This window comes from Egretta garzetta, unplaced genomic scaffold (genome assembly GCF_000687185.1).
Source record: "Egretta garzetta isolate BGI_Z169 unplaced genomic scaffold, ASM68718v1 scaffold108, whole genome shotgun sequence".
Taxonomy (NCBI): domain Eukaryota; kingdom Metazoa; phylum Chordata; class Aves; order Pelecaniformes; family Ardeidae; genus Egretta; species Egretta garzetta.
In genome coordinates this window covers 7,664,405-7,678,261 of record NW_009260614.1, presented here as the reverse complement: position 1 = coordinate 7,678,261, position 13,857 = coordinate 7,664,405, and the positions used below count along the sequence as shown (strand labels likewise).

Genomic DNA, 13,857 nt, shown 5'->3' with positions numbered 1-13,857 from the left:
CCGGGCAGCTCCTGGGGCAGCTGGCGGAGAGCCAGTCCCAGGAAGGTGGGTGTCCTGGCGGGTTCAGGGTCCCCTGCCACCGTGGGATGTTCCCATAGGGGACAACGGGGCTGGGTGCGGGGCTGAACCTGTCCTCTGTGCTGCCCAGCCCTGGAGATCTGTCCCACCAGGGAGCATGGGCGGTGTCTTGGGGACCACAGGGACCCCAAATGCCCAGAGCACCCCCCAGGCCCCCAGGAGGGTGGTGGGGGCAGACACAGGGTGCAGGCTGCCATCATCAGCACAGGGGTGCATCCAGCACAGCCTAAAGCTCTCGGCTCCCCTCTTCCCACTGTTCCTACTCTGCTATCTACCAGGAGCAATGGGAGAGCGATGCTTTGCAGAAGCATCAAGAAACCCCATAGTGTTGTGGGGTCGGGGGAGCCCTCGGGTCCCGGGGGCCACTCACGCCGGTCCCCCATGTCTGGGCTCAGATAGCACGGCGCGGAAGGAGCGGGAGGTGATGCTGCGGCTGAAGGAGGTGGTGGACAAGCAGAGGGACGAGCTTCGCGCCCAGGCCCATGAGATCATCTGCAAGAGCCGAGACACGGAGGCGGTGAGACTGTGGGAGCTCGCGGGTGTGGTGCGTGAAGGGCCTGGGGACCTGCTTTCATGTCACCTCACCCTGGGGCCGTTGTCGTGGCTGGTGAGCCTGCTGGGGCACACACCTTTCCCATGGCTCTGTGTGTGCTGGTCTCCCTGGGGGGGGGAGCCCAGAGCTGATGCCCCGGCCCCTCCAGCTGCAGGAGCAACTGCATCGCTTCATGGCCATGAACGAGGACCTGCGTCACAAGGTGGCCGTGGTGCAGGCTCAGCTCAAGAGCACGCTGGAGAAGAAGGCAGACCTGGAGGCTGCGATGCTGCAAACCCAGAGGGAAATGAGTAGGAGGAACAGGACCGCCTCTGATAGCCAGCGGCCAAAGTCCAGCCTGGTGAGTCTGAGCCCATGGCCCCACTGCTGCAGGGCATGGCTAACGCTGATGTGACCTTCCCAGCCGTGTGTGCGGCTCCTGGCACGCCCGGACCCGCCGGCTGCCAGCAGGACACGGCTGCTTCCATAAGCCCTGCTGCTGAAAATTGAACAGCGCAGTGCCTGTGATGCCCACGTTGTCTGTAAAAATTGGTAGGGGTGGAGGCGGGAGTGAGTGAGGCGAGGTGATGGGAGGAAAAGCCGGGGGGGACTCAGAGGATGAGGAGGGTTTGCCACATGTGGTGATGGGCGGTGGGTGCCGGCTGAGCTGGGGAGCCACCGTGGTCCATGGAGGGCTGCAGCAGCTCCAGACCAGCAAACTCATTCCTGAGACTTTTCCATCTCTGCCTGCACATGGCACCCAGCCTTTGGGTGGGGGCTTCGGGGTCTCCGCCTGCCTGCTGACTCTTTCTGCCCCTGCAGGAAGGAGCGCCGTCACCCACGGAAGAGCCGCAGCACCAGGACATGGACATGGGCCGGAGCCCTGCTCACTGCTGCTTCTCCATGGAAGAGCTGGAGCAGATCCTGCAAGAGCGGAACGAGCTCAAGACCAACCTGTTCCTGGTGCAGGAGGAGTTGGCCTACTACCAGCGGTGAGTCCTGCTGTGGTGGGGCAGCGAGCCGGGTCCCTCCTGCCCCTGCAGCCACCCATGGCCCATCAGAGGCTGCTCCTGGTGCAGTCGGGGCAGATTTCTTTGCCGAGCTCTTGGTGAACCAGCTGGCTGCTTTTTGCCAGGGAGCTGCTGAATGAAGAGAGAGTTCCCGGCTTCTTCTTGGATGCGATGAAGTCGACTATCAAAAGACAGAGGAAAAAAATCAGAGCCAAAATGCTGGGAACGACAGAGGAGTCGGCGAGCAGGTGAGTCCTGCTCCCCAGGAGGGAGGACGGGGAGCCTCCCGTGCAGGGTGGATGCCGGCTGGCAGGCTCCGCTGTTTCCGTGTGATGTGATGATGCCCTGGAAGGGAACTCCCCCGGGCAGAGAGCTGCCACCTCCCTGCCTGCTTCCAGAGATCAAAGGTTTATTGTCTGCAGTGAATGTCTTGCTCTGGCTTGACCCTGGGAGCACCGCAGGGGCTGGGCTCTTCTCTGCTGCTACTCGCGTGTCCCTGTCACCAGTCACACATGGCCTGGCCAAACGCCACTCGTCCCTGCGTGGATGTGGCAAAAGGGAGGCGAGGTGGTGGCACTGGGACCACCGGCCAGGGCAGGCTGGTCCCTTGCTGTACGGTTGGAGGCTGTCCAGCGAGGAGCCTTTGAAGATGTTCCCTGGAGGCTCTGCAAGACTTTTGTGGGCAGCATTGGCTCCATCAGACTTCTCACGATGGGGAGGGGAGGACCCTGCTGGGCACCAGCACCGGCTCTGCAGCTCTGCCAGCATTTGGGGGGTGAAGCCTGCGCTAAAGCTGCTGGATGGCGGGGGGGAAGCTGGATCTCACTGGCTTTTAGGGGCTTTAATAAAGGTCTGAAGGGGGCTGAGCTCTTCTGTGCTACTGAAACCTGCTGCTTGCTTGTGTCGGGGTCTCTGCTGGCAGTGGGGGGGGCCTGGGGGTGTTGGGTCCTGCCTGGCAAGGGTAGCCGCTGCCGTTCGAATGCTGCCCTGCAGTCGCCTCTCCTGTGTCACCCTGCTCCCCTGCAAGGCCTGGCTGTCACCCGCCTTGGCCCCGAGCCGCAGCCAGTGGTGCCAATTGTCAGGCTGCTCCCCTTGCCATCTGGGGTGAGATGCCTAAAGACTTCACTGCAGTGGCAACCGGGGACATACCATCCGCTGACCGAGCGCCGGGGGTTTGAAGCCGGTATCTGAAGAGCCTCATGGCTTGAGGTCACCAAGCCAGGGCTGGGCTTGCCATGAAGCACGGCTGTGTCTGGGACACGAACATCGCTACAGCTGGCTGCGGCTTTGTGGCAGGTCGCAGCCCAACGGTGATTTGTGGGGACAGCAGCTCCAGTCCGTGTGCCCCTGGCTCTGCGGCCGCCTCCGCACGTGCGGCTCTGCGGGGGACACTGCTCAGCTCGGGGTGGCTCTGGTGCTTGCTCGTGGTGAGCCTGTGACTCAGTGCAGATTTTTCCCCGCTCCTTTGTGCTGCAGCGATGAAGATGAGGGCTCCTGGCTCCCAGCGCGTGGTGCAGACTGCGTGGATGCTCAGCCTCCCGAATCCAAAATTAGGAGCTTGTAAGTTTGCTCCCATGCTCTGGTGCTGCTGGGGACGGGGAGGGCTCTGCCAGCGGAGAGGAAGTCTGGGGCTCGGATGTGGACCTGGTGTCTGCTGAGCCTGACGGAGCTGGACTGCCTGGTGTGGGGCTGGCGGGGATGCTGCCGCAGGGGGGTTGCGCGGTTCAGGGGGGATCTGCCTTGCAGGCGGGCAAGGGCAGGCCTGGCTGCTGCCTCAGGGGTGCTGCACGCTCCCAGGGGCTGGCAGCCGGGCTGCGTCCTGCTGCTGCCACCGAATGCAGAGGGAGGGTGGGGTCTGGCCACTTTTTTTTTTTTTGGAGGGGGAGAGCAAGCCGGCAGCCAGCCCCCCCGACAGAGCCGCGCCAGCCCTCTGACCCCACCTGAATGGGAGCCGGACCTGGCCTCGCAGCAGCGCTTCCCGGTTTCTCCGGGCATTTTCAAGAGCGGCACGGCAGCCCTGGCCGCTTCCCCACACCGTGGTGACAATGAAGCCCCAGTGTGGGCAGCCTTCCTGCAAACCCACCAGGACGCTCCGCCGTGGGGTGCTGGCCTGGCACAGGACAGCTTGGCACCTCCGGGCATCTCTGCCTGTCGGCCACTCTTTCATTGTGCTGTGGCTTAACTATGGGGGTCCTGCACAGCCCTGCCCCTGCTCCCCACTTCTCCATGCTGCTCAGAGCAGGGGGGGGGTCTGCACCCACTTCCCACCACCGCATCCGTCCCAAAGGGCTCTTCCCATCCGCTGGTGGCCCTTTCCGCCAAGCACCTCTGCTCGGAGCCCAGGATCCCATCATCAGATCCTGCCCTGCCGGGGTTATTTCACTTCACCCCTTTCCACTCATACCTTCCCCCTATCCCTGCAATGAGAAGGTCAAGTTGGGGTGCCTAGGCCGGCCAGCTGGGTGCTGTCCTGGGGTCACCACGCGGCTGGGAGGGTCTGGGCACACTGCACCAGGTGTCTGGGTGCTCCGTGTCTGGGAGCAGTCAGGATCAGCACCACGAGTGCCGCTCCTGCACTTTTCAGGCATGGGATGAATCAGTTTTGTACTGGGACCTCTTCCTGCTACTACTGGGAACTGGAAGACTGGAACAATCCTTGTGTTCACAGGGGCGAGTCAGTCCCCTCGGGTCAGGTACTTCTATGGCTCTAGAAATGAATTCTAGAAATAAATGTCTCCTCTTTCTCCTCCGAGGTACCCACCGCGGCCTCCGCTCTGTCCTTCCTTGGGAAGGGCTGGGTGGTGCTGCCAGGCTTCCGTCGCAGTTCTCCAACGTAGCCGTCACTTTTTGTGCATCCATGCCAAGGGCTGTGGCTGGCTGTGCTGTGCCAGACCCCGGACCCCCTTCTGGGGGGTCAGCTATGATGGGGAGCGGGGTTACAGGGGCCGCAGCGCTGGATGAGGAGGAGTTAAGTCCTGTGTGGCTGTCCCACCACAGTCCCGCTTCCAGCCCAGGGCCCCCCCGGCGAAGCCGGCTTTGGGTAGGAAAAAGGTGTTTCCTGTGCATCTGCTGACACAAAGCTCCTGGGGAGACGGCGAGGTGGGATGGTGGCCAGCAGCAGTTCAAAGGACAGCCTGGGGCACACCATGTCCTCTGGGGGGGGACACATACGTGGGAACCCCACTTCTCAGCCTCTGCCAGGGGCTGGCAGCGCTGTGGGGCAGATCACAGGGGTCGGGGCAGGGGGAGGCAGTGGACGCCTTGCGGATTGGGGGGACATTGGCTAAAACAGCTTTGGGGGCGATGGAGGATGGCACAGGGGAGCGGGGTGACGGCGGGTCAGATATTCTGGCGGGTGCCAACCCCTGCACAGCCATGCCGACCCCATTTCTGCCTCTGGGGTGGGGGGCGATGGAGGAGGGCACAGGGGAGCGGGGTGACGGCAGGTCAGATATTCTGGCGGGTGCCACCCCCTGCACAGCCATGCCGACCCCATTTCTGCCTCTGGGGTGGCAGCCAGGAGCCCCTGGGGCAGCATGCCCTGCCTCTCCCTCCCCACTGCACCCCTGACGTCTGGATCGGGGCACCTCCTCCCGCGTTTCCTCAGGAAGAAACCCAAGGCTGGCGGGAGGAAGAGGCCACATCACGGGAGGGACGGGACGGGACAGACGGACGCCAGCGCGGGGCTGGGGAACTGAAAGTACTTGGGCCCTTGTGCCCCGCCAGCATGGGGAGCGCCCGGCCCATCCTCTGCCTCCAGCTGTGGCTGTGGGTGCAGAGCTCTGCCCAGGAGCTCGACCCTGATGGCAGGAACGTCTGCAGGTAGGTGCCATGGGGGTCTCTGCTCGTGCCCCTCCATCTCCCGGGGCCTCTCAGTAGCCTCAGGGGGTCATTATCTGTCTGTCCTTCCATGGACAGAGAGCCACAGCTTGGTGTCACATGGGTGCTGAGACCGGGGCGATGCTGGGAAGCGTGGTCAGGGCATGCGCAGGTATTTGGGGCACCCAGACCCCTTCTCTAGGGGTTATTTCTCATGCATCTGAAGCACACGGGGCAACGGGGGATGCAGGAGCACTGGTAAAACTTTCGTCCCGCACCAGGTGGGAAGCACAGGCGTAGCAAACCCCAAAGGGCTTTTGGAGCTGCCGTCCCCTCCGCTTTGCTGATACGTTGCCTCTCCCCTTGGTCTTGCCATCATGGCAGTGCCTTTGACTGCCTGTGCTTCAGCGTCTTCTTTCTGAGTTGCTGGCAAAGCTTTGAGCTGCTCCCAGAGCATCAGGGACGCGGGCTCCGTAGCGGCAGCCCCGGCAGAGCGGGGCAGGCCTGCCCTACTGCCCAGCCCCACCACCTGCTTGGGCTGCAGCCTCTTAAATTTCCTTCTATTTTGCTGGTTTCCTTCCGGAGTGATGCCCCCAGGGCTGCACCACCTCCCCCCCCGCTGGGCCCAGCCAGGGCAAGCGCCTGCATTCGCTTTGCTTTAGCCGAAGCTGCAAAGCTGCACGCGAACCTGTGCCGGTCCGGCACCCCCCACCCCGGCTGACGGCCCCCGGGTCTCTCCCGCAGGCTCCCCGCCGGCCCCGCGTGCTGCCCCGGCTGGAAGCAGGAAGGGCGGGAATGCATGGCCGGTGAGTGATGGATGGTGACGAAGCCCAAAGCTTGGTCCCCATGCTTGGCCGGGTGGCTCCTCCACAGTGTTGGGGGGAAACCCTACAGCTCCCCCCGAGCAGCATCAGTGGGGTCCTGCGCTATGGGGACCCCCAAACACCCACCCAGCTGCTAATGGTGCTGCAGCTCGGCCGGAGGGATGGAGCAGGAAGTGGGATGGAGGTTTCCCGGGAAAGGCGGGAGGTGGCTGGGTGGCGAGTGGTCTGGCAGAGGGGTTGGAGCCCAGGGGGGGCCATTGTGCACTGACTTGCCTGCCCTGATGCCGACAGCGCTGTGCGAGGGGGAGGATGCCTGCGGGGCGGACGAGGTGTGCGTGAGACCTGGGGTTTGCCTCTGCAAACCTGGCTTCTTCGGAGCAGACTGCAGTTCCCGTGAGTGCTTCCCCAGGGCTCGGCCCTCGCCATCCCCTTTGCCAGCCTGGATGCTCAGCGGGCTGCCGGGCTTCCTTGTCGCCCCCCATCCTCGCCTTCTCCTTCCCTTCGCAGGCTGCCCCGAGCAGTACTGGGGCCCCGACTGCAAGCGGAGCTGCCCGTGCCACCCCAACGGGCGCTGCGACCCAGTGAGCGGGCACTGCACCTGCGACCCCAACCACTGGGGAGGGCTCTGCCAGTTCCCTTGCCAGTGTGGCCCCCACGGCCGCTGCGACCCCCTCACCGGCCACTGCCGCTGCCTGCCGGGCTGGTGGGGCAGGAGGTGCAGCGTCAAATGCTCCTGCAACCTCTCGCCCTGCGCCCAGGAGACGGGCAAGTGCAAATGCAAGGCTGGGTTTTGGGGGCCGTTGTGCCAGTGGCGCTGCGACTGCCTTCACGGCTCCTGCAGCCCCCTCAGCGGGCACTGCAGCTGCAACCCCGGCTACCAGGGCAGGAGCTGCCGGGAGCCCTGTCCAGCAGGAAAATACGGGTCTCAGTGTGTGCACAGGTGAGCTGGGGGCAGCAGGGGGTCCTGCAGGTATGTGGGGGCTACAGTGAGACCTTGGGGGGGGGGAAAGTCATCACAGTCATGTCTGTCCCTCTGGCCAGGCAGGGAGAGCCGTTCGGGCAGGTTTGAGCATCCCCGGCTGAATGCAGCATCAGTGCTGCCCCAAAAGAAACATCTGCTAATGCCAGCAGAAAGCGCTGGTGTCACCCCAAAACCTTGGTACCACTCCCCAGGGGATAAAGCAGCATCTCTCCCTGCTTGCCTCCTGCCCTGTCGCTACGACAGTGCCTTAAGACTATTTCCCTGTGACCCAAACCGATGCTGAATACCGGTGTGGAGTGCAACCTGCATTTCGGAGGGGGGGGGCTGAGGGTGGGTCTCAAGACCTCGTCACCGCTCTGCCCACACAGCTGTGGGAGCTGCAAGCACAGCCAGCCCTGCTCGCCCGTGGACGGCTTCTGCCTGGCCTGCCAGCCCGGCTGGAACGGGACCCTCTGCAAGGAGCCCTGCACCCCCGGCTTCCACGGCGAGGACTGCCTCCAGCCGTGTCCCCGCTGCTGGCACGGGGAGGTCTGTGACCCAGAGACTGGGTCCTGCCTGCACTGCGAGCCCGGCTGGATGGGACCCAGGTATGCCCAGGATCGGGCCCTTGCAGGGGTCCCTGCTGCGCGGGTGCAGCGGGGCTGATGCTTCGCTCTCTGTCTTGGCAGCTGCAACATCTCCTGCCCCGTGGGCACCTTCGGTGATGGATGCCAGCTCCTCTGCCCCGAGTGCGTTGTGGGGAGCTGTGACCCCGTGACAGGAGCTTGCATCTGCCAGGCGGGCTACTGGGGAGCCAGGTAATGCTGGGAGCGGGTCAGGGCTGGGGCCCCACTCTCCCCAGGGGCATTTCCCCTCCTTTCCTCTCTCTTCCAGCTGCAACGACACCTGCCCGGAGGGGTATTTTGGCGTGAACTGTTCCTCACCCTGCCAGTGCTCCCGGGGGACCTGCCACCCCGTGCGGGGTGACTGCGTGTGGAGTAAGAGCAACCTCACATTCACGCCTTGGCAGTGGGCAAGGGACCGTAGCATCCTTGCTGGGGATGGAGGTGCTGGGAGGCTGCAAGGCAGGCTCCTGGCCCTGCCACCAGTTGACAGCTCCTGCGCTCTCCGTGCGGGGCAGCTCTACGGGCTCGGTAGCCACAGGACACACCGACTCACCCCATCTTCTCCGCGCAGGTCTTAAGGACCACGGGGCCTTGGCAGCCGCTGTCCTTGTCCCTCTCCTCCTGCTGCTGCTCTGCATTGCCTGCTGTTGCTGCGGAGCCGGCCCAGCAGATGCTAGAGACAGGTATTTGTTATATTTTGCAACCTTCCATCCCAGTCTCCCGTATCCCTTCACACCCATCTCCCCTGAGCAGGGCGGCCGTGCCGGACGACGACGTGGTGGCCCGGATGAAGCACCACGTGCAGGGGGTGCTGGCGAACCTCAGTGCTATGATGCCTTGCTTTTCCCTGGGTGGCTACAAACTTCCCAAAGTCACAGGTAAAAAAAAAAGCAGAGCTGCTGACAGCCCTTCCAGGGTGTCACCCCCAGCATTGGGGGGGGAGCCTGCACTCCCCCTCGCCCCACGGCACAGTTTGGGGCAGGTGTTGCTCTCCCACCCCAGCCCCGAGCACCCCGGGGTGCCTGAGCTCAGCTGGGTGTCTTCTCCTCCCCAGTTTCCCACCACGACACAGAAATCCCCTTCAACCCCAGCTTCATTGAGCCGCCGTCAGCCGCTTGGGTTTCAGACAGCTCCTTCTCCTCCTCCTTCGACACCGACAACGAGGGACCTGAGTACTCCGTCCCTCCCAGAGAAGGTGATGCCCATGGCTGCTCCTCCTCTCCCCGGCCACCCACAGCCCTTCTGGGCTGCCCGGGGTCAATCCTGCCCTGTTTTTAACCTTGGGCATCCCAGGGATGGGTGCTGGGCACAGGCAGCAATTATTTTCACACCCTCCTTTTCCTGTCTGTGAGGACACACCGGGGCCGTGCTTGGCCTCGTGTGATGGGACGTGCCTGGTGTGGGCAGCCACATTTCACAACCTCCTCTCCTGGAAATGCTCCCAGGGACAATCCTATTGCATCAGCCCCTGTCCCCACGTCCCCAGGTGTGTCCCTGGGCAGGGGGGTGGCTCTGGCAGCCCTAACCTTCACCCCTTTCTCCCCCAGGTGTCCCATTGCTGGGGGGGGCCGAGCTGCAGGATGGGGCGTCCCCCCTCAGCGAGGCGCTCCCAGACCCTTCTGCCTTCAACTCCGAGGATGTCTCACAGCCCTTCGCCATCCCCCGCACCTCCAGCATCGCCAAGGCCAAGCGTCCCTCTGTGTCCTTTGCCGAGGGGACAAAATTTGGGGCAGCGGAGACCCCCAGCCCTGGGCGGAAGCCCAAGACCCCATGGGGCCCATCCAGGCTGTCCTCACCGCTGGGGGATGCAGCAGCTGAGCCCCCCACTGAGCGACCAGCCAGCGATTGCTATGAGAGCCCTGAGCCCCTCGTCAAGGGGGAGGAAAGCCACCGACCATCGCCCCGGGCCGCCCCGGGGGGACGCCGGCGGGTGGTCTCCAGCACCAGGCACGTGGCCCAGAGAGTGGAAGCGCTTGAAGCGGCTGCAAAATCCAGCAGCTGGGAGGTGAAGGGGAAGGAGCCCAATGTCACCACCATCTACATGATGGTGGGAACGGCCGGGCAGGACCCCAAGGCAGAGGGAGGTGGTGAGGGACCGGTCCAGGCTGTGCTCAAGCGGTTGGGCAGCTTGCAGAGGGGCAAGTGGGCTGCAAAGGAGGAGCCCAAGGTGAGGAAGAGCGCTGAGGCCATCCAGAAACCACCCCGCCGGGCCCTGGCACAGCGCAGAGACTCAGTGAATAGCTGCAAGCAGGGGGAGAGTGTCCCAGGGGCTCCCACCGAGCCACCCCCCGGCAAACACCAGCATCTCCCTGGGAAGAGACAGTCCTTCCTTCTCGCATCTCCCTCGCCAAAAACCACCGGGGCTCAGGATGAGGCCAGCGATGCTGTAGGTGCCACGGAGAGGAGCAAAAGCCCTGAGTTAATCCTCAGCCTCGAAATGAAGGGACAGGCTGCCCCGGAGGAAGAGCCGAAATATGAAAACGTGACCAGCAGCAGTGCCGATTCGCCCCCCGGCCCCACCAAGGAGCCGCTGGCCACCCCTGCGGCCACCTGAGCCACCACCGCCTGGGCTGGGGTAGCGGGAGCCCCAGAGGCTCCTCTGACCCCAGCGTGTGGGGAGCTGAGGTCCCCCTCTGAGCTGTGAACTGGAAAAGCGTGGAGCCTTTCCACTGCCCTCCTTCCCTCCGCGCTGCGTTGCTGGTGTGGAGCCTCGCCAGCTGGCACAGCCGGCAGGACGGGTGATGCTGAGAGCCACAGCGGTGGCAGCCCCGTGGGGTTGTGGTGCTTCAGGGCCGTTTTCTGCTCCCCCCTGCCCTATGTGCCCCATTTTCTGTCTGCCGCAGCCCAGAGGGACAGCGACGCTCTGGACACAGTGGTGGCACCTTCTAGTCCCTGTCGGCATTGGGCTCGGGGACACACATCCTCCCCGTAAACGGGAGCAGGGCTGCCAGGGGCTAGGCTGGGAAACACACGGGCAAAAACCAGTTTCACGCCATCGGCTTTCACCTTTCCCTGTCCCAGCTCTGGTAATGCTGCTCGGAGCCTCTTGCTGTAAAGGTGCTCCTGCCGGAGGGGATTATTTTGCGGAGCTGGGCTGGGGAGAGGTGATGGGCTGTCACAAGCAGCTTCAGCGAAAATTCATTTTAGCTGCTTATCTCGAAGGGTATCTGGGTCTGCAGGGGTTTATCTCTGTGGCTCTGGCTTTTGTGGCAGGCTCTGGCTGCCTACGTTTCTATGTACATGCGTAGCACACGAAAAGGCTCGTGGCACGGCACAGGGTTTATCGACGGCCGTTTAAACTCCACGCGATACCAAGCTGCGATTGTGCAGGAGCAAACGTGGCAGCTGGGCCGTGACCATCAACCTGTGCACCCGGCGCTGTGCCGGCCCTGATAAGGACGAAAGCTGCAGGGAAAATGGCATTTCCACGGACGCCCTCCCCTCCTGCCTCATTCCAGCTGCAGCAGCGTATCGCCACGGGGGGCTGAGATGCGGTGAAGGGGCTGCAGCATCTCCACCGTGGGCGAGACGGGCACAAGGGCTCTACCGGCCGTGCAAGGCAGTCGAGATGCCGAAGAGGATTTGTAGCGTGAACTGGTTTTAGATGTATCTAAGTGGTAGAAGTTTCCTGTATATTTTTTCTGTTATTTCGCATAGCATGAAAGCCTCTGAATGAAAATTAAATTTTACCAAAGCCCTGCAGGATTTGGGTTTCCCAGCTGCCCTCCGAATCAAAGACATGATTCAGAAATATTCTACAAAGTGTGAGAACTGTCGGCAGTCTTAGGCTTTCAGGTTTTTTTTCTTTTAATTTTCTGCTTCTGTTGAATTCTGAAGTCTCACTTAGGGAGCCGAGCCCAGAGCAGTGCTGGAAACCGGCGGGCAGAAGGAATGCAAGTGGGCTGTGACCCTCCGGTGTGTGCATCGCGTGCGGAGCTCCATGTGAGTGCTTCTGGTCCGGCACTGCTGAGTTGGGGTTTAGGGTTTGGGGTGTTTCAGAAAACAGAGCAGATTTGGGTTTTTCCCTTTGGCTTTTTGCGGATGCTTCTCCGCAGCGCGAGGCACCGGATCCCCATGGTCCCACATGGCTGAGGCTTCCAGTTTTGCAGAGAGCATGCAGCACTCCTTCCTTCGCTGGTGTCACCCACTGCCGTGATTATAACACCAAATATTCTGGTATACAAATAAAAATGCTCATCCTGGCAAGACCTGAGCAACAGCCTGTCTGTTCTCTACAGGCTAGCTTTTGTTTTGACACTATTTTATTACAGTGGCAGGGACGGTCTCACATTTTATTTATAAGCAGCCATTTTTTTCCTAATTGGTTGGATATTTTCAGCCCATGAGCTGAGCAGCGTTGTGCCAGAAGTGAGCGTCACGTGAGCCGGTTTGCCCTGGGTACAGCCTGTAAATAGCTGACGACACCAACCCAACAGCCTTCCCTGACGTTGAAACGAGCACCCAGCTTTGAGAAAAAGCTGCTGCTGCTGCAAGAACCTTTCATGTTCACGGGCTGAGCTGTGAGGCAGGATATGTTTCCCCTGCTTGAAGATGAAGCGTCTTCACCCTGTCTGGGCGGCGCACGGAAAACAAGCGGTGGATTTTCAGCGCGTGGCTGCCCATGCACACGCCTGCAGCGTGGTTGCGCTGGTGTCTTCTCGTTAGGGATGCTTCGGTCTGGCTGCGCTGTGGTTTTAATTCTGGATGCGGGAGGTCTACAAGCCAGAGCTGGTGGGTGAGGGAGGAGTTAATGTCTTCCCGTGCTGGTTCTCTTGATTTCTCCAAATCCTGCTGCTGCAGTGGTTTGAAGCCAGCCGGTGGGAAGCGGTTCCCCTGTGCAGGTCCCGTCCGTAAGCAGGGAGGTGTCTGTGCTCCCTGCTGGGGCAGCTCTTGGCCTCCCGGAGGTAGGAGCAGAGGCTTGAGCCATCCCCCATGGCCACAGGGGTCTCTTCCCCAGAACCACAGCCTTGTCATCTCCTTTCCCAAACTGTCCGAGCGCTGCCTTAGAACAAAGAGGACCAAGTCGCTGGCCCCAGTGGCTCTCTCCGAGCCTGCTGAGGAGCTGCCTGTGTGGCCGGGCAGGAGCTGTCACCTCCCTTCCAGCCTAAATTAATTCCTGGCCAATTTCTATGAATGTGTCTTTGTGCCAGTGCTGTCCTTCAGCTTCACTTTATTTTTTTTCTCTCCATGATGTTTACTCAGCCCCCAGCTGTATTTATAGATGGCAGTGGATCACCTGATAGCTCCTTTTCTCCTTCTAGGATAGGGAAACCGAGCCCCCTCACGCTCTCGCTGTAGCAAAGGGTTCCTGTGTCCCCAAAGAGCCTCTGAGCCTTCCTCGTGCTCCTTCCCGCTGCAGCTCGTGTTTCTTGGACACAGTGACCAGGTCTGGGTGCTGAGGTCTCCCGCGGCCTCCTGCTGTCTCAGCCTTCCTCTAGTTCTGCTAGCAACACGGCGTGGATCCAGGCTGCCTTGTTTTCTTTGGGTTTGGGGTTTTTTCTTGTCTGTTTGCTTTGGCTTAAATCCATTTTCCAGCTGTTGCAACGTTTCACTCTTATCCCACAGCCAAGGCCGAGGAGTTTCCTCTCCCCACCCGCCGCAGCCTGTCCCTTCCTCAGGGATGCATCGGTAGGTGCACGTCCGTCTGTCCGGGCTCTCAGCTTCTGCTGAGCCACTCAGAGATGTTCACCTGTCACAAACCACTGTTTTCATCTCGTCCGGACGATTAAAAAAATCCTCTCTAATGATTTCCAGGGATATATGGCCACCTCCTCTGGGCCGGGACCCCGCTGATGAGTGATGGGTTTAGGGCAGGATTAGAAATCCCGCTGGGGAACGCTCCGGAAAATAATTTAACGTAAAAAGAGGGCAGAGCCCTGGTGAGTGCGGATGCGGAGCCGCTCTCCCGGCTTGCAGCGAGTTTTCTTTTTATGGCCGCGACAGCCGCTCCAGGGCCGGGGGCTCGGGGCTCGGTGTCCCCCCACCCGACCGGCGGTCGGCCCCGGGC

The 13,857-nt window shown here is 61.9% G+C and overlaps 2 protein-coding genes across 2 annotated transcripts; both read left to right on the top strand.

Moving 5' to 3' along the window:
• Nucleotides 1-7: 7 nt before the first annotated feature.
• On the top strand, nucleotides 8-3,184 carry LOC104131826 (Rab interacting lysosomal protein). Its single transcript, XM_009645033.2, has 6 exons — nucleotides 8-45; nucleotides 474-595; nucleotides 780-971; nucleotides 1,433-1,602; nucleotides 1,746-1,868; nucleotides 3,097-3,184. The coding sequence occupies exons 2-6, from the start codon at nucleotides 503-505 to the stop codon at nucleotides 3,182-3,184; spliced, it is 666 nt and encodes a 221-aa protein (XP_009643328.2). The 5' UTR covers nucleotides 8-45; nucleotides 474-502.
• Nucleotides 3,185-5,286: 2,102 nt separating this feature from the next.
• Nucleotides 5,287-11,213, top strand: SCARF1 (scavenger receptor class F member 1). The gene is made up of 11 exons (XM_035900606.1): nucleotides 5,287-5,442; nucleotides 6,184-6,245; nucleotides 6,555-6,656; nucleotides 6,771-7,203; nucleotides 7,614-7,832; nucleotides 7,914-8,042; nucleotides 8,119-8,222; nucleotides 8,422-8,533; nucleotides 8,604-8,728; nucleotides 8,905-9,045; nucleotides 9,398-11,213. Exons 1-11 carry the CDS (start codon nucleotides 5,348-5,350, stop codon nucleotides 10,402-10,404), a joined length of 2,529 nt encoding a protein of 842 aa, XP_035756499.1. The 5' UTR covers nucleotides 5,287-5,347; the 3' UTR covers nucleotides 10,405-11,213.
• Nucleotides 11,214-13,857: the final 2,644 nt, after the last annotated feature.